This window comes from Chelonoidis abingdonii, chromosome 11 (assembly GCF_003597395.2).
Source record: "Chelonoidis abingdonii isolate Lonesome George chromosome 11, CheloAbing_2.0, whole genome shotgun sequence".
Classification (NCBI taxonomy): Eukaryota; Metazoa; Chordata; order Testudines; family Testudinidae; genus Chelonoidis; species Chelonoidis abingdonii.
In genome coordinates this window covers 21,741,325-21,763,086 of record NC_133779.1, presented here as the reverse complement: position 1 = coordinate 21,763,086, position 21,762 = coordinate 21,741,325, and the positions used below count along the sequence as shown (strand labels likewise).

The 21,762-nt window shown below is 63.7% G+C and overlaps 1 protein-coding gene across 1 annotated transcript in view; it reads right to left on the bottom strand.

Moving 5' to 3' along the window:
• Positions 1-4,166: 4,166 nt before the first annotated feature.
• The window catches only part of ACTL6B (actin like 6B), a 22,491-nt gene continuing 4,895 nt past the window's right edge, over positions 4,167-21,762 (bottom strand). The window contains 19 exon segments of the mRNA XM_075071330.1: positions 4,167-4,430; positions 4,975-5,009; positions 11,873-11,931; positions 13,314-13,393; positions 13,725-13,835; positions 15,141-15,196; positions 15,589-15,647; positions 17,030-17,109; positions 17,440-17,550; positions 17,853-17,933; positions 18,274-18,388; positions 18,574-18,635; positions 19,240-19,276; positions 19,278-19,326; positions 19,871-19,935; positions 19,937-19,968; positions 21,606-21,656; positions 21,658-21,681; positions 21,683-21,704. Of these exon segments, the coding sequence (XP_074927431.1) occupies positions 4,167-4,430; positions 4,975-5,009; positions 11,873-11,931; positions 13,314-13,393; positions 13,725-13,835; positions 15,141-15,196; positions 15,589-15,647; positions 17,030-17,109; positions 17,440-17,550; positions 17,853-17,933; positions 18,274-18,388; positions 18,574-18,635; positions 19,240-19,276; positions 19,278-19,326; positions 19,871-19,935; positions 19,937-19,968; positions 21,606-21,656; positions 21,658-21,681; positions 21,683-21,704 (1,393 nt within the window).

Genomic DNA, 21,762 nt, shown 5'->3' with positions numbered 1-21,762 from the left:
TCTATGAATCCTCTAGGTCCCTCCCATTGGGGGTGGCCTATATGAGAGTGCTCTGGCCCCGTGTCGTACGCACCAGTGAAACCAAAAAGAGTGACTCTTGGACAGCGGTAGATGTCGATGGGCTGTCCAGTGATGTCAACACCTGAGACGGCCAGAACAGTGACGCCATCCCCAGCAACTGCCTTGTGTTACATCAAGGGGCAACTGTGATGTCACCACTCAGAGCCCCATGATGTCATCGTCAAGCCCTGACTCAGGCCACGAAGGCCTGGTGCCGACATTGGGGAGAGGTGGAGGTCATCACCATTCAGTGATGGAAGGGGAGAATAAGCGAGTGGAAGGTAATGTAATCAGCCCCCACCTACTGCGACAGTGTGTACCAGACTCCCCTCCGCAGCAAGGTGGATTTGGGTGTCCCCGCTGCGGCCGCTCCCATATAACAGTGGAGATTCAACTTCAGCTCCTCATGAAGGACCCGAGGATCCACAGACCGAACACTGGTCAGAAGGGGCATCCAGCCGCCACCCACGGCCCCCTATCAGGTAGTGCACTGCGCCGTCAGCGCCTGGTGGACACGGGACAGTCCTTGACCCATGGACTCAGCACTGCCAAGAGCCAGGACGAGAACGCGCGGGAGGCAAGGAGTCCTGGGCTCCCTGCCCCCCTAGTGCCTGGCATTTCGGGTCCACAGATACCACCCACACCTAGACCCCCACTGCACCAATCCCTGGAAGCGCAGGGGGAGAGAACCCAGGAAGTCCTGGCTCCCAGCCCCCCCTTGCTTCGAAGCCCACCAGCCCCCACTGCCCCTCCGAGCAGGCGGCAGGCCGGTCTAAGGGGAGGAAGAACCCCAGGTCACGTTCGCTGGCTCACGAGCGGTCCTCCCTCCCCCTGCTCTATACCCACCAGCCGGGCCCACTCCCCTCCCAGCACCAGGGAGAGAACCCAGGCAGTCGGGCGTCCCAGAGCGGCCCTCGCACTAATTCGTGATTCTTTGGTTTCATGGAGTCGTTGCCAGATGTTCCCGGCTGTTTCCAGCTGTGTCTGCAGCGCCAGGGTGGGGCGGGGAGGCAGTTGATTCTTTAAAAGGAGAGAAGTTTATGATATGGAGTGAAAAAGTTGTTAGCTGGGAAGGCTGGGGGAATTTAAATAGAGGCTGGCCGTCGTGTCTCGACGGGCTTGGAGTGAGCAGGGGCGCTGTAGGCTGGGGCCTCGGGAGCCGAGAAGGACGTGAGGGCACCGGCAGGGCTTGGGGGGGCCAGGGGCTGCGGTTCGGGAAAGTGAGGGGCACCGGCAGAGCTGGGGTGGGGGGCAGGGGCTGCGGAGTCGGGAGTGAGGCGCGGCACCAGCCCTTCATCCATTGCCCCCTCCCAGAAGAGGGAATCCCTCTACCTTTGACCTGTACTTCTTTGGTTTGGCACCAAGACCCCCCCCGAGGCCCCCCGTATCTCTCTCGCCGCCATTTCCAGAAGCTGCAGCCCTGGGCTGATCCCCCACCCCGGTGCCTGCCCCACAGCGCCCCCTAGCGCCACCCTGGGCCAAGCCCTTGCCTGTGAGAGGAGAGCGGCCCCCTGCTTGAGCCTCCCCGCCCCACACGGCCTCCTAGTCCCCCGGGTTCCTGCCCCACAGAGCCCCTTAGCACTGCCCTGGGGCCAGACCTGCCTGCTAGGGCGAGAGCGCCCCCTGCTGCCCTTTCCCTCTCTCCTGGCCCCCCAGCACCCCAATGCTCCTAGGGGCCAACCCACTGCCAGGGGCAGAGCCGCCCCCTCCTGGACTTGCCCTGCTTCCTGCCCCACGGCGCCCCTAGCGCCGCCCTGGGGCCAGCCCTGCCTGTGAGAGGAGAGCGCCCCTGCTTGAGCCCCCCGCCCCCTCCCTGCCCCACAGCGGCCCCTTAGTTGCCCTCCCGGTTCCTGCCCCACCAGCGCCCCCTTTAGCGCCGCCCTGGGGCCAGCCCCGCCTGCCAGGGCAGGAGCGCCCCTGCTGAGCCCCCGCCGCGCTCCCTCCCCCCACAGGCGCCCCCTAGCGCCACGCTGGGGCCATCCCTGCCGCCTCACAAAAATGCACACCGCACCCTCGTGGGCGCTACCAATCCTTTGTGGTACTGCACATAAATGGCCTCAAAACAATGGTGGGGGCTGGGAGCGCCGGACTCCTGGGTTCTCTCCCCGGCTCTTTATGGGGAGGGGATGGGGGCTGGGGGTTAAGCCAGGGCGGGCGGCTGGCGAGCCAGGACCCTGGGTTCTCTCCCCGGCTTCTGGGAGGCGAGTGGGGGCTGGTGGGTTAGAGCAGGGGGCTGGAAGCCAAGATTCTCTGGGTTCTCTGCCCTGCCGGAGGGGAGTAGGCGGGTGCTGGTTGGGGTCCAGAGGAGGGCGGGGCTGGTGAGCCAGGAGCTCTCTGGGTTCTTCACCCGGAGCTCGTGGGAGGGAGTAGTGCGGGCTGGGTGTTAAGAGCCAGGGGGGCTGCGAGGCCGGGGATCCTGGGTTCTTCTCCCCGGCTCTGGAGGGGCTAAAGATATATGCAGCCGACCGGATATAAGGATCAAATGCTCAACCGAGGCAGGGATCTCAATGCGGTAACGAACAGAGGGGTCCGTATGCAGTCATCGTGGGCTGCTGCGTGAGTCAGAGCCACACTCTGATCTGGGTGCGGTGTGGAGCGGGGGGGCAGGGAGCCGGGACTCCTGGGTTCTCTCCCAGAACTAAAAGCCTGTTAATAGAAAGGAAGGAAAATCGATCTCATTTTTTAATATTTATTTGATTTCGGTGCAATTCTGAGCCGTGGCAGGCGCCTCTCGCTGGGTGGGCGAGGGGTCCCCTTGTCTCTACGTTCCCCATGTTGGGGTGGGGGATGGGGATAGACCAGGCATCCTTGGCCCCCCCCTCCAAAACCAGAGGGAGTGGGGGGGCTGCGTTACTAATCCAGGTGTCCAGCGTCGCCTCACCGGGCTGTGCTGGGCCAGGAACTGGAAACCTAGGAGAGAAAGCAAAGAGGTTGGGGGGGGTCGTGGGGTGCAGGTGGGTGAAGTTACGGGGTTGGGGGGGGCAGCATCCCGAGCTGGAGGGGAAACCAAGCTACATTCGGTGGTGGGGGGGACTGTTAACCTGTGGAACTCCCAGCCACTTGATTTGGTGCCCCAGAGGCGGGCTAGGGGCAGGGGAGGGGAGGCAAAGCGGTGGCATTAGAGAGGGAGAGGGGCTTGCAGGCCCCCCCCCCAGTAGGAGGGCAACTAGCTGAGCATCGCTGCAGCCATGGCAAAGGAGGGGGCGTCATTAACCCGTGCAACAATCCGCCACCGGGTGTGGCAGGGGGGCGTTAACCCAGGGAACTGCCCGCCACTGGATGGCCATTAACCCAGGGGACTACCCACTGCAGGGCCCGGCTGGGTGGGCGTTAACCTGGGGAACTGCCCGCCACCGGATGGGTATTAACCCGGGGAACTACCCACTGCAGGGCCCAGCTGGATGGGCGTTAACCCGGGGAACTGCCCACCACCGGATGGCCATTAACCCGGGGAACTACCCACCGCAGGGCCCGGCTGGACAGGTGTTAACCTGGGGAACTGCCCGTCACCGGATGGGTGTTAACCAGGGGAACTACCCACTGCAGGGCCCAGCTGGGCGGGCATTAACCTGGGGAACTGCCCGCCACCGGATGTCCATTAACCCGGGGAACTACCCATTGCAGGGCCCGACTGGGTGGGGGTTAACCTGGGGAACTGCCCACCACTCGGTGCGGCTGGGTGGGCGTTAATCTGGGGAACTTCCCGCCACCGGATGGCCATTAACCTGGGGAACTACCCATCACCAGGGCCCGGCTGGGCGGGTGTTAACCCCGGGGTACCACCCACCACTCGGTGCAGCTGGGTGGGCGTTAACCCGGGGAACTACCCACCACTGGATGGGCATTAAACCAGGGAACTACCCGCCACCAGGTGTGGCCAGGCAGGCATTAACCTTTGGAACTACCCACTGCAGGGCCCGGCTGGGCAGGCGTTACCTGGAGAACTACCCACCACTGGGGTCCAGCTGGGTGGGTGTTAACTTGGGGAACTACCCGCTACTGGATGGGCATTAACCTAGGGAACTACTCGTCACCAGGTGTGGCCTGGTAGGTGTTAACCTGGGAAACTCCCCACCCCTGGACGCCGCCGGCTCCTACCTGGGGCGCTAGCAGCCCAGCCCACTGCGGGTCCCAATTCGGTCCAGCTTCATCCCGAAACATCCCTGCAGCGCCGGCGCCTTCCTGGTCCGGCCCTGGAACTTCCTCTGCCCACTCATGAAGTCGGCAAAGAAACGGGCCCAGGCCGGGTCCAGGGAGGGGGGCTTGGGGCTGTCGCGCGGGGGACAGCTTCCCGCCGGAGGGGCGCAGGGACCGGGGGGTGCGGGGACGTCGGCGGAGAGTGGGGCAGCGCCCAGCAAGTCAGCCAGAGTCTGGGAGGAGCGAAAAGAGGGAACCCCATTAAAACAGGAGACCACATGGCACGGAGACAGCCCCCCCCCCCGATTATATCCCAGCCCCCTGGTACCCCTGGCGCAGGGACTCGGCCCCGAGCTCTGGTCTGCGGGACGGGCATGGAGGGGAGGACGACGGGGGAGTCGGGGCGCTGGCGGCGTCCAGATCAGGGGGCTGGAGCCAGGACTCCTGGGTTACTCTCCCTGGCTCCTGAGAGGGGAGAGGGGGTGGTGTCAGAAGCAGGGGGGCTTGGGAGCCAGGACTCCTGGGTTCTCTCCCTGGCTCGGGAGGGAGTGGGCTTGGTTCGGGTGTGTAGAGCAGGGGGGCTGGGAGGCCAGGACTCGCCTGGGTTCTCTCCCCAGCTCTGGAGAGGGAGTGGGGGCTGGTGGATCAGAGCAGGGGGCTGGAGCCCAGGACGCCTGGCGTTCTTCCCAGCTCTGGGAGGGAGCGGGCTGGTGGATTGGAGCCAGCGGGGCTGGGAGCAGGACTCCTGGGCTCCCCTCCCTTAGCCCGCGTACCTACCTGGGTGTGCTGCCGAGGGGGGCCGGCGAGGCGAGCTGGGGAGAGAGGGAGGAGGCAGGAGACGAAAACAGGTGTGGACGGTAAGCGTGCATGCGCCCCAGTGTGTGTGACGGGTCTGGGGGTCCGCCAGGTGTCTGGACCCACTGGCTTCTCCCCCGCCCCGCACCTGGCTTATTAAGGGGCCCCAGAGGTTGGTGACGTGCCCCCCAAGCCACCCCTGCCAGGGATGAATACACCCGGGGCAACAGAATCCCCGCCCCCTGCTGGGGCAGAGGGCAGCAGGGAAGTGCAGGAATGAGGGAGGCTTGTGCAGGGAAGCAGCTCCAGGGTTGTCGGGTGACCAAGTTACAGGAATGGGGGGTCTGCGACCAGACTGGTGCCCCTCACTTGCGACCCACAGCCCCTTTGCACCCCAGGCCTGCCCCCCACAGCTCTGCCGGTGCCCTCACTCCCGACCCGCAGCCCCCTTGCACCCCAGGCCTGCCCCCCTCCCAGCTCTGCCGGTGCCCCTCACTCCCAACCCGCCAGCCCCTTGCACCCCAGCCTGCGCCCCCGTCCTGCTCTGACTGGTGCCCCTCACCTCCCGACCCGCAGCCCCGCCAGGCCCAGCCCGGCCTTCTTCCCCCCAACCCCCCATGTATTATTTCGCTTGCATCCCCTCTTCTCCAAAGCCCAAGGCTGGTTTCATGCCCTTTTCCCCAGCGCCCATGGGCCCCTCATGCCCCCTCTCAGCCTATTATTTCGCACGGGGTAACCTGTGAGGGGCAAGAATCTGGGGGAAGAGCAGGGCCACCTGCGTCTCCACCGGGGAGGGGTTGCCCAGAGACCAGCAGTGGCCGGAGGAGTCGGCTTCCAGTGATATGGGATGGGCGCGCTGGGTGCGGGGAATGATGGCCTGGGGCCGTCCCTGTGGGGCGGGGGTGTGGCCCACTTAACAAAAAGTTGGGGGTGGGGTCAGGCTGGGAGTTCACACAGGCCTAGAACTGGAGCTTGCCCAACTCCTGCCGCCCCCCCACCGTGTCTCTGTAATTAACTGCTAATTCGCCTGGAATGAAAGCCAGGGGATAATTAATACGTAGGGGAATAGGGCTGCTCAAGGCACCACTCGCCGCGGCTCCCGTGGGTGATGAGCGAGGCACTTGTGAGGGGGTCTGGTGGGCGGAGGAGGCAGGGTCCTACAGCAGGGGGGCCTTTGCTGAGCTCCAGCCTGGGCAGGGAACGGGATCGGGGTGGCAGGGGCTGGAAAGGGGAGCTGAGAGCCAGGACTCTGGGTTCTCTCCCGGCTTGGGTGGGGAGGGGGGCTGGTGGGTTAGAGCAGGGGGGCTGGGAGCCAGGACTCCTGGTCTCTCCCGCTCTGGAGGGGAGTGGGGGCTGGTGGTTTAGAGCAGGAGGGGCTGGAGCAGGACTCCTGGGTTCTGTCCAGCTATCTGGGAGGAGAGTGGGGGCTGGTGGGTTAGAGCAAGGGGGCTGGGAGCCAGGACTCCTGGGTTCTCTGTCAGCTTCGGCAGGGGAGGAGAGGGTGTACGAGGGGGGCGGGGGAAGCCAGATCTGGGTTCCTGTGCCCCACCGTGTGAACGGGGACGCACCCGTACGACCGCCTAGGCGCTGGTGAAGAGATGCAGGAGGCTGCAACCCGTCCCACACCCCAAAGGCGTAAACATTGAAATGCACTCTGCCCCGTCCCGTGACTGAGCGTGGGAGCTGGGGAGGGGGCGCCCAGGGATGACAAAGGGAGCAGGATTCCTGCACCCAATATGGGGTTCCTGGCCAACCCCCTTTCACCAGCACCGGGCGACGGTCAAGGGGAAGGCCTGGGGCAGCACCCCCAGAAGTGGGCCTTTGGCCGGCTCCAGGCTGATTAGGCGGACGACTTGTGGAAATTAGCAAAGAAGGTAGAGAGAAGAAAGAGGGGGACTTCCAGCGCCGCTGCTGACACAACCAGCCCCACTCCCTGCCCAGAGACCGGCGGGAGAGACCCAGGAGTCCTGAAGCTCCAGCCCCCTGCTCTGACCCACCAGCCCCACTTCCCCTCGAGAGCCAGTGGAGAGGAACCAGGAGTCTGTCTGCCCGAACACACAAGATGAAGCAGCACCCCCAGGGCCAGGGAAGCAGAAGCCGTACCTGCCCCCCAGGCCATGGCGGATGGCATTCTGGGATTTAGGTGAACGCAGAGGTTCCACTGGCTATATGTACCCTGCCCCCACCCGTGCCCTACCTACCACAGCATGCAACCGCACCCGGCCCACCCCACGAGGGAATCACGGTCTTATCTTCATTATGCAACAGCTTTTCATTACCTCTTCGTCCCCTGCCACCTGGAGACGTGGGTCGACCTTGTACTCCCTGATGCTTCATGCTGCACCCAGGACTCCTGGGTTCTCTCCCCGGCTCTGGGAGGGGAGTGGCGGCTGGGGGTAGAGCAGGGGGGCTGGGAGCCAGGACTCCTGGGTTCTCACCCCCAATGATTCACCATTGGTGTTAAATTTTTAACGACGGGGAATTTGCCAGTCGTGGGCGGCAGCCAGATCCGTGCTGCTGATGGGGTGTGTGGAGTCCAGGGCGGGTGGCAGGGTGCCCGGGGCGAACGGAGCCAGGACATCCCTCCCGCCGCCCCCAGGGCCTCCGAGAGCTAGTGACCGTATCACTTCTATTATCCTGATGGCTGGGCAACCATAGTCACCTTTCCAGTCGGCTAGGCCAGGGCCCAGCATGCAAGGCCCCTGCCCCACAGTCATGCCATAGCCCGAGGGCAAGGCAGGGAAACTGAGGCACGAGGGAGGCAGGGAGAGCAGGTCGTACAGGGGTCAAGCTGAGTCAGGGAACCCAGGCGACCGGCAGAGCCAGAGAACCAGGATGCATGAACATCAAATGCCATTCTGCCCCGCGGGGTGTTTTCCGTCTGTTGCCATAGCAGGCCCTGGCTGCTGGCGTCAAACCAAGCTGATAACGAGTGAGGACTGGGCCATAAAGTGAGCTGCAGCCCTGGCCCAAGCCAAGATGCAAAGTGCCAAGTCTCCAGAGAGCCGAGCCGGTCGCTTCGGAGAGGTGTGAACTGCCCTGGGTGTCACTGGCACAGTGCACTGGCCAGAGTCTGCAGAGAGCCTGAGCGGTCGCTCGGAGAGGTGTGAACAACCACTGGGTGACACCGACCAGTTGCCAACTGCCAGAGTCTGCAGAGAGCCTGAGCCGGTCGCTCAGAGAGGTGTGAACCGCCTGAGTGTCACTGGTGCGGTGCCACTGCCAGAGTCTGCAGAGAGCCTGAGCCGGTCGCTCAGAAGAGGTGTGAACTGCCTGGGTGTCCACCGGTGTGGTGCCACTGCCAGAGTCTGCAGAGACCTGAGCGGTCGCTCGGAGAGGTGTGAACCGCCCTGGGTGTCACTGACACGGTGCTACTGCCAGAGTCTGCAGAGAGCCTGAGCCGGTCGCTCGGAAGAGGTGTGAACCGCCCTGGGTGTCACTGGTGCGGTGTGCCACTGCCAGAGTCTGCGAGAGCCGTGAGCCGGTCGCTCGGAGAGGTGTTGAAACCACCCTGGGTGGTCACCGGTGCGGTGCCACTGCCAGAGTCTGCAGAGAGCCTGAGCCGGTCCCTTGGAGAGGTGTGAACCGCCCTGGGTGTCACCGGCGCGGTGCCACTGCCAGAGTCTGCAGAGAGCCTGAGCCGGTCCCTTGGAGAGGTGTGAACCACCCTGGGTGTCACTGGCGCAGTGCCACTGCCAGAGTCTGCAGAGAGCCTGAGCCGGTCGCTCAGTGAATAGCTGACGTCCAGTGCCACGGCTTGGGGGGCTACTCTGGGGGAGAGAGGCTGTATGTGGGTCAGGGAGCAAGCAGCCCAACCCCCATTCCCCAGCTCAGAGGGTCTCCCATGGGGCGGGGGTAGGAGAGATGAATCCCCAGGCTGGGGTAGGCTGGTGAATTGCCACCCGCTGGGGTGGGGCAGGCGGATGCATCAGCTCTGAAGGGTTAATGTCCAGGGAACCCCGAGAAAGAGATAAGGCGGGTGGGGACGGGGGGCGAACCCACCCCACCCTGCCCCAAATGTCAGAGCCGCCCATGGGGCAGGAAATACAAACAACCCAGCGTGACTTTCTGAGTCTAATACAATATCTCATGAAAGACGGGCCAGGGTCAGAAAGAGTCAATTCGCTCCCCTCCCCGCCTGAGCTGCCCCGTGGAGGTCGGGGGGAAGATCTGGAGATGAACCGCACGTCTTGGCAGAGGGAGAAGGGGGGTGTTTGCTCGGGACGGCGGCAAACAAGGCTTGTCTATCGCTAGAGCTTCGATTGAAAGATGAACATTGACGACGATACGTCTGTGAAACAGGATTATTGTCCGTGTGTCTTGTGCTCACCTGTATCCGAGCTGCTTAGTGGATAAACTCCCTGGGGCTAATTGGAAGGCGAGTTCAGCCGATTGTTTTCTCAGGCCGAAAGGCGCCTGGAAATGTACAAAAACCTTGGGCCACGACCCTGCTTCCTCTCCCATCTGCGTTGGGTTTCAAGCCGGGGAAACCTTAAGCCACAAGGATTGAGATCCCCCGTCGCCAGCTGGGGCCGCCCTGAACATGGACATTGAACCTCTGGGCTGTTTCTGAAAGGACTTTTGGCCACTGCGAGCTCCTCTGTGCCGTGTCTGGCCCTCAGGGGTTGAGTTCGAGTCTGGCCGCACATGGAGCTTTTAACCAACACTCTTCAATGGCTTCTGGCTGTTCATACGAAGCGGCTGTAGCGGGGATTTGGGGGCAGCTCTAAGCGGCAGTCGGACCCCGGGGTGCGGCTGCTCCTTTGGGGTCGGAAGAACCTTTGCTTAGACACGATGAGAGATTTTCGTAGCTGACGGGTGTGTGGCCAGAGGCCTGGGGCCGGGCACTTTGGGGGAACTGCGGGGTGTGAACTCGGAAGTGACCAGGGAGGCGCGGCCGACGCTGTTCTGGGCTGGCTGCTAAATCTCAGTGTTGGAACAACCACCAGCGTCGGGGTTCGTCTGCCCTCGGCTGTTTGCACTTCATCCTCGTTGGGTGACCTCAGCTGGCCCCCGCGGGCAGCGCTGTCACTCCCAGCGCCTAGCAACCCCCCCCTGCCCCCATCGGGGCCGGTGCCCCCCAGAGGGGAAAGCACCGTCGGTCAGTCCCCACCCCCAAGCAAGCCAGACCCCCACCCTGGGGCCCGACTGCATGCTAACCAGAGCCCGGGGGGGGGGGGGGGGGGGGTGCGCTGGGGAGCCAAGACTCCCTGGTTCTCCCCCCAGGCTCTGGAGGGGAAGTGGGGGCTGGGAGGTCAGAGCAGGGGGCTGGGAGCCAGGACTCCTGGGTTTCTCTCCCCGGCTCTGGAGGGAATGGGGGCTGCGTGGGTTCAGAGCAGGGGGCTGGGAGCCAGGACTCCTGGGTTCTCCCCCTGGCTCTGGGAGGGGAGTGGGGGCTGGGGGTCAAGCAGGGGGGCTGGGAGCCAGGACTCCTGGTTTCTCCCCTGACTCTGGGAGGGGAGTGGGGGCTGGGGGTCAGAGCAGGGGGGCTGGGAGCCAGGACTCCTGGGTTCTCCCCCCAGCTCTGGGAGGGGAGTGGGGTGTGGTGGTCAGAGCAGGGGGGCTGGAGCCAGGACTCCTGGGTTCTCCCCCTGGCTCTGGGAGGGAGTGGGGGCTGGTGGGTCACAGCAGGGGGGCTGGGAGCCAGGACTCCTGGGTTCTCTCCCTGACTCTGGAGGGGAGTGGGGGCTGCGTGGGTCAGCAGGGGGGCTGGGAGCCAGGACCCTTGGTTCCCCCGGCTCTGGGAGGGGAGTGGGGGCTGGAGCCAGGACTCCTGGATTCTGTCCCCAGCTCTGGGAGGGGAGTGGGGCTGGTGGGTTAGAGCAGGGGCTGGGAGCCGGACTCCTGGTTCTCTCCCTGGCTCTGGGAGGGGAGTGGGGACTGGGGTCAGAGCAGGGGGGCTGGGAGCCAGGACTCCTGGGCTTCTCTCCCTGGCTCTGAGAGGGGAGTGGGGGCTGGTGGTCAGAGCAAGGGGGCTGGGGAGCCAGATCCTGGGTTCTCTCCTGCTCTGAGAGGGGAGTGGGCCTGGTGGGTCAGAGCAGGGGGGCAGGGAGCCCGGACTCCTGGGTTCTGTCACAGCTAGGCAGCATTACGCAGACACCAACTGGACGGGTTTCTCCTTCTCGGAAGTTTATACGGGCCATTCCAGCATAGCCACATTCGCACCATGAAAATGAACCGACCCAATTAACGAACCACGGAACGAGCTAGCGAGGGACACCGGGGGGAGGGGGGGGGAACGGCACAGCCCATGGGGGCTGTGGATGGGGGGATTGGATCTCTCCCCAGCCAAAAAGGTGTTGTGAGCACAATGGTTGGACAACAGCTTGGAGAGGGGTGAGTGCGGAGGGGGAACCCCCACGGAAGATGACCCTGGGCCCCAGCCCACCGCAGGGGTGCCGGCTGCATCAGGGGCATTTCCGCTCCACGCACTGCTTCCCGCCCTGCCTCGTACTCCTGCTTGGAGATCCACATCTGCTGGAACGTGCCCTGGGGAAAAGAGACAGGATAGACCCAGGAGTCCGGGATCCCAAGCCCCACCAGCCCACTCCCTCCCAGAGCCGGAGAGAGAACCCCAGAGTCTGGCTCCCAGCCCCTCCCCCCTGCTCTAACCCACCGCCCACTCCCCTCCCAGAGCCAGGGAGAGAACCAGGAGTCCTGGCTCCCAGCCCCTGCTCTAACCAACAGCCCCCACTCCCTCCCAGAGCCAGGAGAAGAACCCAGGAGTCCTGGCTCCCAGCCCTGCTCTAACCACCAGCCCCCACTCCCCTCCCAGAGCTGGGGAGAGAACCCAGGAGTCCTGCTCCCATCTCCCCCCGTTCTACCCCCAGCCCCCCCACGCTGGGAGAAACCCAGGCGTCCTGCCCCCAGGGGCACTCACCCGCGAGGCGAGATGGACCCCCAATCCAGGGGCTGAATCTCCGCTCCATGGTGCTGTTGCTGCGATGAGTTTGAGGCGCATGCTCTGGGGGGCACAAGGGAGGTGGGGAGAGGCCCCGCTGGCCAGTGCCGAGCGTACCCACAGGAATTGGCCAGCAGGGGCAGCGTCGCACACACAGAGATACACCCCCCACACCAGACCCTGCAACCTCTACACACCCCCACATCCCCCCACAACCTCTCCACACCCCCCACAGCCCTTCCAGACGCTCTCTGCACACCAGACACAACCCCAACAACCCCTCTGCAACCACACACCAACCCCCAACAACTCATAGACACACACATACCCCACAGCAACCCCTCAACATCCCCCACAACCCAACAACCCTTGACACACACAAGCATAACACCAACAACCTTTTACACCCACAACCCCTTCTACAGACACCCGCCCAATAATCCCTCAATACACACACACTCCAACAACCCTTGATACACCCCACCACAATCCTCTATAAACACACACACGCCCAACAACCCCTTGATACATCCACCAGCATCCCTCGTAACACACACACCACACACACCCAACAACCCCTTGATACATCCCACCAGCAATCCCTCTGCACACACACGGACACCCAAAACCCCCTTGATACACCCCACCAGCAATCTCTCTAACACCACACCCCCAACAACCCTTGATAACACCCACCAGCAATCCTCTACACAACACCACACCCCAACAATCCCTTGATACACCCCACCAGCAATCCTCTACACACACACACACACCCCAACAACCCCTTGATACACCCCCACCGCAATCCCTCTACACACACACCCCAAAAACCCTTGATACACCCCACCAGCAATCCTCCACACACACACCAACAACCCCTTGATACATCCCACCAGCAATCCCTCACACACACACAACCCAAACAAACACCCCACCAGCAATCCCTCTACACAAAAACAACCACACCCAACAACCCCTTGATACACCCCACCAGCAATCCCTCTACACACACACACACACACACACTCACGGGGGCGTTTTCTGCGACAGCTCGCGTTCAGCCGGTCGGTGAAGCCCTGAGCAGGGTGTTGCCCCCGGTCACCTAATGACGCTGCGTACAGACCCTGGGAGTCCCGGAGGATGGTTAAGTCCCGGGCTCCCCTCCCCTGTGTCCCACGCCAACCCCTCCCCCCCCCGGAGTCTCCCCCACGGGCCCATCTCCCCGGCGTCCACTCACCACACCCACCCCATGGGCATCTCCCCCCAGTGTCGCTCCCCCAGCCGCCCCACGGCCATCTCCCCCGGCGTCCTGCCTGCTGACCAGGGGCCCCTCCCCACGTCCCAGGCACGTGACTGCAGTTGCAGGGGGCCCAGCCGCCACACCCCACAGGGCACGGGGTGTGGGGGGGCAACGCACCGGTCTGATGTCGATATCGACATGCCAATGCTGGTGGTCACCACCGTGGCCGACGGCCCAGCATGGTGTTCCGGAAGGCCCTGGAGCAAGGAGAGACAATGGGGGGGCGTTAATGAGGGGGACCTTCTGCCCTCCTCCAGACTCCACCTTCCTCAATATCCCACCACCGTCTCCCCACAACTCCCAGACCCACCCTGGACAAGAACCCCCCTGGGAACTGAGGCAGGGAGTGATTAAAAAAGGCAGGTGTTCTGGGAATGGGGGCCTGGTGGTTAGAGCAGTGGGGGCTGGGAGACAGACTCCTGGTTCTCTCCCGAGCTCTGGAGGGGAAATGGGGGCTGGTGGTTAGAGCAGGGGGGGCTGGGAGCCAGGACTCCTGGGTTCTCGTCCGCTCTGGAGGTCACGTCTCACCTCTTGACGTTTGAGGGTCGTAACAGCCTCGGGGATGCGCAGCCGCTCGGCCCCATAGTCCTGTTGTAGCCATTGGATCTCGTAGTGCACGGTGGGCAACTGGGCGGCCACCTGTGGAGGGGGGGGCAGAAGAAGGGGTCGTGACCCATGCTTCCCCTACAGATCTCTCTCTTTTTGCGCTGGGAGCCAGACTCGCCTGGTCTCCCCCCAGGCTCTGGGAAGGGGAGTGGGGGCTGGGAGGTCAGAGCAGGGGGCTGGGAGCCAGGACTCCTGGGTTTCTCTCCCCGGCTCTGGAGGGAATGGGGGCTGGTGGTCAGAGCAGGGGGCTGGGAGCCAGGACTCCTGGGTTCTCCCCCTGGCTCTGGGAGGGGAGTGGGGGCTGGGGGTCAAGCAGGGGGGCTGGGAGCCAGGACTCCTGGTTTCTCCCCTGACTCTGGGAGGGGAGTGGGGGCTGGGGGTCAGAGCAGGGGGGCTGGGAGCCAGGACTCCTGGGTTCTCCCCCCAGCTCTGGGAGGGGAGTGGGGTTGGTGGTCAGAGCAGGGGGGCTGGAGCCAGGACTCCTGGGTTCTCCCCCTGGCTCTGGGAGGGAGTGGGGGCTGGTGGGTCACAGCAGGGGGGCTGGGTAGCCAGGACTCCTGGGTTCTCTCCCTGACTCTGGAGGGGAGTGGGGGCTGCGTGGGTCAGCAGGGGGGCTGGGAGCCAGGACCCTTGGTTCCCCCGGCTCTGGGAGGGGAGTGGGGGCTGGAGCCAGGACTCCTGGATTCTGTCCCCAGCTCTGGGAGGGGAGTGGGGCTGGTGGGTTAGAGCAGGGGCTGGGAGCCGGACTCCTGGTTCTCTCCCTGGCTCTGGGAGGGGAGTGGGGACTGGGGTCAGAGCAGGGGGGCTGGGAGCCAGGACTCCTGGGCTTCTCTCCCTGGCTCTGAGAGGGGAGTGGGGGCTGGTGGTCAGAGCAAGGGGGCTGGGGAGCCAGATCCTGGGTTCTCTCCTGCTCTGAGAGGGGAGTGGGCCTGGTGGGTCAGAGCAGGGGGGCAGGGAGCCCGGACTCCTGGGTTCTGTCACAGCTAGGCAGCATTACGCAGACACCAACTGGACGGGTTTCTCCTTCTCGAAAGTTTATACGGGCCATTCCAGCATAGCCACATTCGCACCATGAAAATGAACCGACCCAATTAACGAACCACGGAACGAGCTAGCGAGGGACACCGGGGGGAGGGGGGGGGAACGGCACAGCCCATGGGGGCTGTGGATGGGGGGATTGGATCTCTCCCCAGCCAAAAAGGTGTTGTGAGCACAATGGTTGGACAACAGCTTGGAGAGGGGTGATGTGCGGAGGGGGAACCCCCACGGAAGATGACCCTGGGCCCCAGCCCACCGCAGGGGTGCCGGCTGCATCAGGGGCATTTCCGCTCCACGCACTGCTTCCCGCCCTCCTCGTACTCCTGCTTGGAGATCCACATCTGCTGGAACGTGCCCTGGGGAAAAGAGACAGGATAGACCCAGGAGTCCGGGATCCCAAGCCCCACCAGCCCACTCCCTCCCAGAGCCGGAGAGAGAACCCCAGAGTCTGGCTCCCAGCCCCTCCCCCCTGCTCTAACCCACCAGCCCACTCCCCTCCCAGAGCCAGGGAGAGAACCAGGAGTCCTGGCTCCCAGCCCCTGCTCTAACCAACAGCCCCCACTCCCTCCCAGAGCCAGGAGAAGAACCCAGGAGTCCTGGCTCCCAGCCCTGCTCTAACCACCAGCCCCCACTCCCCTCCCAGAGCTGGGGAGAGAACCCAGGAGTCCTGCTCCCATCTCCCCCCGTTCTACCCCCAGCCCCCCCACGCTGGGAGAAACCCAGGCGTCCTGCCCCCAGGGGCACTCACCCGCGAGGCGAGATGGACCCCCAATCCAGGGGCTGAATCTCCGCTCCATGGTGCTGTTGCTGCGATGAGTTTGAGGCGCATGCTCTGGGGGGCACGAGGGAGGTGGGGAGAGGCCCCGCTGGCCAGTGCCGAGCGTACCCACAGGAATTGGCCAGCAGGGGCAGCGTCGCACACACAGAGATACACCCCCCACACCAGACCCTGCAACCTCTACACACCCCCACATCCCCCCACAACCTCTCCACACCCCCCACAGCCCTTCCAGACGCTCTCTGCACACCAGACACAACCCCAACAACCCCTCTGCAACCACACACCAACCCCCAACAACTCATAGACACACACATACCCCACAGCAACCCCTCAACATCCCCCACAACCCAACAACCCTTGACACACACAAGCATAACACCAACAACCTTTTACACCCACAACCCCTTCTACAGACACCCGCCCAATAATCCCTCAATACACACACACTCCAACAACCCTTGATACACCCCACCACAATCCTCTATAAACACACACACGCCCAACAACCCCTTGATACATCCACCAGCATCCCTCGTAACACACACACCACACACACCCAACAACCCCTTGATACATCCCACCAGCAATCCCTCTGCACACACACGGACACCCAAAACCCCCTTGATACACCCCACCAGCAATCTCTCTAACACCACACCCCCAACAACCCTTGATAACACCCACCAGCAATCCTCTACACAACACCACACCCCAACAATCCCTTGATACACCCCACCAGCAATCCTCTACACACACACACACACCCCAACAACCCCTTGATACACCCCCACCGCAATCCCTCTACACACACACCCCAAAAACCCTTGATACACCCCACCAGCAATCCTCCACACACACACCAACAACCCCTTGATACATCCCACCAGCAATCCCTCACACACACACAACCCAAACAAACACCCCACCAGCAATCCCTCTACACAAAAACAACCACACCCAACAACCCCTTGATACACCCCACCAGCAATCCCTCTACACACACACACACACACACACTCACGGGGGCGTTTTCTGCGACAGCTCGCGTTCAGCCGGTCGGTGAAGCCCTGAGCAGGGTGTTGCCCCCGGTCACCAAATGACGCTGCGTACAGACCCTGGGAGTCCCGGAGGATGGTTAAGTCCCGGGCTCCCCTCCCCTGTGTCCCACGCCAACCCCTCCCCCCCCGGAGTCTCCCCCACGGGCCCATCTCCCCGGCGTCCACTCACCACACCCACCCCATGGGCATCTCCCCCCAGTGTCGCTCCCCCAGCCGCCCCACAGGCCATCTCCCCCGGCGTCCTGCCTGCTGACCAGGGGCCCCTCCCCACGTCCCAGGCACGTGACTGCAGTTGCAGGGGGCCCAGCCGCCACACCCCACAGGGCACGGGGTGTGGGGGGGCAACGCACCGGTCTGATGTCGATATCGACATGCCAATGCTGGTGGTCACCACCGTGGCCGACGGCCCAGCATGGTGTTCCGGAAGGCCCTGGAGCAAGGAGAGACAATGGGGGGGCGTTAATGAGGGGGACCTTCTGCCCTCCTCCAGACTCCACCTTCCTCAATATCCCACCACCGTCTCCCCACAACTCCCAGACCCACCCTGGACAAGAACCCCCCTGGGAACTGAGGCAGGGAGTGATTAAAAAAGGCAGGTGTTCTGGGAATGGGGGCCTGGTGGTTAGAGCAGTGGGGCTGGGAGACAGACTCCTGGTTCTCTCCCGAGCTCGGGAGGGGAAATGGGGGCTGGTGGTTAGAGCAGGGGGGGCTGGGAGCCAGGACTCCTGGGTTCTCGTCCGCTCTGGAGGTCACGTCTCACCTCTTGACGTTTGAGGGTCGTAACAGCCTCGGGGATGCGCAGCCGCTCGGCCCCATAGTCCTGTTGTAGCCATTGGATCTCGTAGTGCACGGTGGGCAACTGGGCGGCCACCTGTGGAGGGGGGGGCAGAAGAAGGGGTCGTGACCCATGCTTCCCCTACAGATCTCTCTCTTTTCCCCCCCCGGAGTCTCCCCCACGGGCCCATCTCCCCGGCGTCCCACTCACCACACCCACCCATGGGCCCATCTCCCCCCAGTGTCGCTCCCACCAGCCCGCCCCACGGGCCCATCTCCCCCGGCGTCCTGCCTGCTGACCAGGGGCCCCTCCCCACAGTCCCAGGCACGTGACTGCAGTTGCAGGGGGGCCCAGCCCCACACCCCACAGGGCACGGGGGAGTGTGGGGGGGCACGCACCGGTCTGATGTCGATATCGCACATGCCAATGCTGGTGGTCACCACGTGGCCGACGCCCAGCATGGTGTTCCCGGAAAGGCCCTGGAGCAGGAGAGACAATGGGGGGGGCGTTAATGAGGGGGACCTTCTGCCCTCCCTCCAGACTCCACCTTCCTCAATATCCCACCACCGTCTCCCCCCAACTCCCAGACCCACCCTGGACAAAGAACCCCCCTGGGGAAACTGAGGCAGGGAGTGATTAAAAAAGGCAGGTGTTCTGGGAATGGGGGGCTGGTGGTTAGAGCAGTGGGGGCTGGGAGACAGGACTCCTGGGTTCTCTCCCGAGCTCTGGGAGGGGAATGGGGGCTGGTGGTTAGAGCAGGGGGGGCTGGGAGCCAGGACTCCTGGGTTCTCTCCCTGGCTCTGGGAGGGTCAGTCTCACCTTGACGTTTGAGGGGTCGAACAGCCCCTCGGGGATGCGCAGCCGCTCGGCCCCATAGTCCGTGTTGTAGCCATTGGGCATCTCGTAGTGCACGGTGGGCATCTGGGCGGCCACCCTGTGGAGGGGGGGCAGAGAAGGGGTCGTGACCCCACTGCTTCCCCCTACAGCCCCACCCTGACAGACCCCCACCAAGCTGAGAGCCCAGTCCCTGTCCCTCTGGCAAAACCCAGCCCCTGCCCTCCTCCCACCACAGTGCCAGGGGCTGCTCGCCTGGGTCCTGCCCCCCCTCCCAGCACTCACTGCTCGTCATACGGCGAGTCGGAGACCTGTAGCACCGAGGCCTGGAAATCCTGGATCACCTCCTGGGGGAGCGGGAGGATATATGTGGGTCACTGACTGGGGAAGAGAACCCAGGAGTCCTGGCTCCCAGCCCCCCTGTTCTAACCCACCAGCCCCCACTCCCCTCCCAGAGCCGGGGAGAGAACCCAGGAGTCCTGGCTCCCAATCACCCTCTGCTCTAACCCACCAGCCCCCACTCCCCTCCCAGAGCTGGGGACAGGCGGGCATAACCCAGGTGTCCGGGCTTTTTCAGCTCCCGCAAGCCGGACTCCCCTCCCAGAGCCGCGAAAGAACCCACAGTCCTGGCCTCCCACGCCCCCTCCTGTTCTGACCCTGCAAGCCCCCACTCGCCCTCCCTAGAGCCAGGAGAAGAAACCGCAAGGAGTCCTGAGCTGCCCAGCCCCCCCTGAAATCTAACCACAACCAAGCCCCCACTCCCCCCAGAGGCCCGAGGAGAGAGAAAACCCCAGGAGTTCCTGGCTCCCAGCCCACCACCCCGCTGCCCACTCTCCTCCCAGGCCAGGAGAGAACCCAGGAGTCCCTGGCCCACCCTCTGCCCTAACCCAACCAGCGCCCACCTCCCCTCCCAGTGCCGGAGCAGGACCCAGGCGTCCGGGCGGTGCCTACCTTGCGCAGGATGTAGCCGTCGTGCACGGGGATGGCTGTGTGTGTGGCCCACTGTCGAGCACCAGCCCGTGCTGCGGCCATTGGCAAGCTGGGGGCGTGGGCGGTCAAGGGGGCAAGAACGGTCCCTGGTCAGTGGAACTCACCTGCCACTGGAGGTGGCGCCCGCCATGCCGCTCTCGCCCAGCTCTCTGCCACCCCTCTCGGTGGCCCTCCCGAGCGCCCACGGTGCCTGCTGCCAACCCCATGCATGCCAGGGTCCCCATCTTCCTCCCAGCCCCTCAGATCTCACGCCTATAGCCCCCCAGTCCTGCCCCATCTCCCCGCATTGCAGCCCACCCCACATTGCCAGCACCCCCACCTCCAGCCCCCCAGATCCTTTCCAGCCTCCCACATAATCCCAACCCGCACGTTGCCCAGCAGTCCAGGCTTCCCAGCCCCCCAGATCCTCCCAGCCCCCTGTGCAGCCCCCACTTCCCTCCCCCGCCCCACCAGGCTCTCCAGCCTCCTATCCCCCACCTTGCCAGACAGTCCACCTCCAGCCCTCCCAGATCCTTCCAGCCCCCCAACAGCGTCCTGTCCAGTCCTCAGCCCCCACGATCCCGCTGTCCAGCCCCCCCAGCTTGCCCCCCGGAACGGGTGAGGACGGACGGTCTTGCAGAGGAAGAAGCTGGAATGGCGTAATGCTCGAACATCACTCGTCAGCTTCTCCCGCTTGGCCGGGTGTTTCCACTGCATGGGGGAGAGAGCGGCAGTGGGGCGCTGGGAGGAGGCCGGGGTGTCGGGGTGCAGGGGTATGGATGGAGCGATTTGACAGCGCAGAGGGGGTGATTGTGATGTTTGGGTGCAAGGTGTGAATGTGATGTTGATGCAGGGGTGGATCGGGTGATGTCAGGGTGCAGGGGGTAAATCGGGGTGATTTATCAGTGGGGCGCTGATGTATGTTGGGGTGCAGTGGGTAATATCGGGGAATGTCAGGGCGCAAAAGGGGTGGATTGGGGTGATTGACAAGCGAGAAGGGGTGTGTGTATTTGGGGCATCAGGGGTAGGATGGGATGATGTCGGGCACAGGGGTGCCTCGGCGGTAGATGCAGCACGGGGGCTGATATGATGTTGCGTGCAAGTGGGGATCAGGGGAATTGTTGGGGTGCAGGGGTGGATCAGGGTGATGTTGGGTGCAGGTGTGACATGATGTTGGGCGAGGGTGGAACATGGAGATTTTTGACAGCACAGGGGGGTGATTTGATTTGGGGTGCAGGGGTGGAAGGGTGATGTCGGGGCACAGGGGGTGGTGGGTGATTTGACAGCACAGGGGGTGATGTGATGTTGGGGTGCAGGGGGTGGATCAGGGTGAATTGACAGCACGGTAGGGGTGATGTGATGTTGGGGTGCAGGGTGGATGAGGGGTGATGTCGGGGCCACAGGGTGGGATCGGTTGATTTGACAGCACAAGGGGTTGCTGTGATGTTGGGGTGGCAGGGGTGGATCAGGGTGGATTTGCAGCATGGTAGGGGTGATGTGATGCTTGGGGTGCGGGTGGGATGAGGGGTGATGTCGGGGCACAAGGGGGTGGATCGGGTGGATTTGACAGCACAGGGGTGACGTGATGTTGGGGTCAGGGGGTGGATCAGGGGTGATTTTGACAGCAACGGGTGGGGTGATTGTGATGGGTGCAGGGGTGGATCAGGGGTGATGTCGGGGTGGCAAGGGGGTGATCAGTGTGATTGCGGGGAGCAGGGTGGAAACGCTGGTGATCGGGTGATGTCAGGCGCAGGGGGTGGATCGGGTGATTTGACAGCACGGTGGGGGTGTATGTGATGTTGGGTGCAGGGGTGATGAGGGGTGATGTCGGGGCACAGGGGGTGGATCGTGGTGATTTGACAGCACGGTGGGGTGATGTGATGTTGGGGTGCAAGGGGTGGATCAGGGTGATGTTGGGTGAGGGGGTGCATAGGGTGATTTTACAGCAGAGGAGGAATGTGATGTTGGGGCGCGGGGTGGAATCGGGTCAGTGGGTGCAGGGTTTGACATGATGTTTGGGCGAGGGGGTGAATTGGGTGATGTCGGGGCACAGGGGGCTGGATCACGAGATTTGACAGCAAATGGGGGGTGATGTGATGTTGGGGCAGGGGTGGAATCAGGGGTGATGTCTGGGCGTGCAGGGGGGCTGTGATTTGGGGTGCAGGGCGGTGGAACGGGTGATGTCGGGGTGCAGGGGGTGGATCCGGGGTGATTTGCAGCATGGTGGCGTGACTGTGATGTTTGGGTGCAGGGGTGGATGAGGGGTGCTGTCGGGTGCAGGGCGGTGGATAGGGTGGATTTGACAAGCATGGGGGGTGACGATGTCGGGGGGGCACGGGGGGACCTACCGGCGCCTCGGACATGAGCACAGGGTGCAGGCCCGGGCTCCGGACTTGATGTGTTTCCGTAGGTGTGATCCAGGATGGGCCTGGAAACAGTCCCAGTCCCTCGACGGGGGGACCACGATGGTGGGGGGGGGTGAGGGAATGACACGGGGGAGGGAGA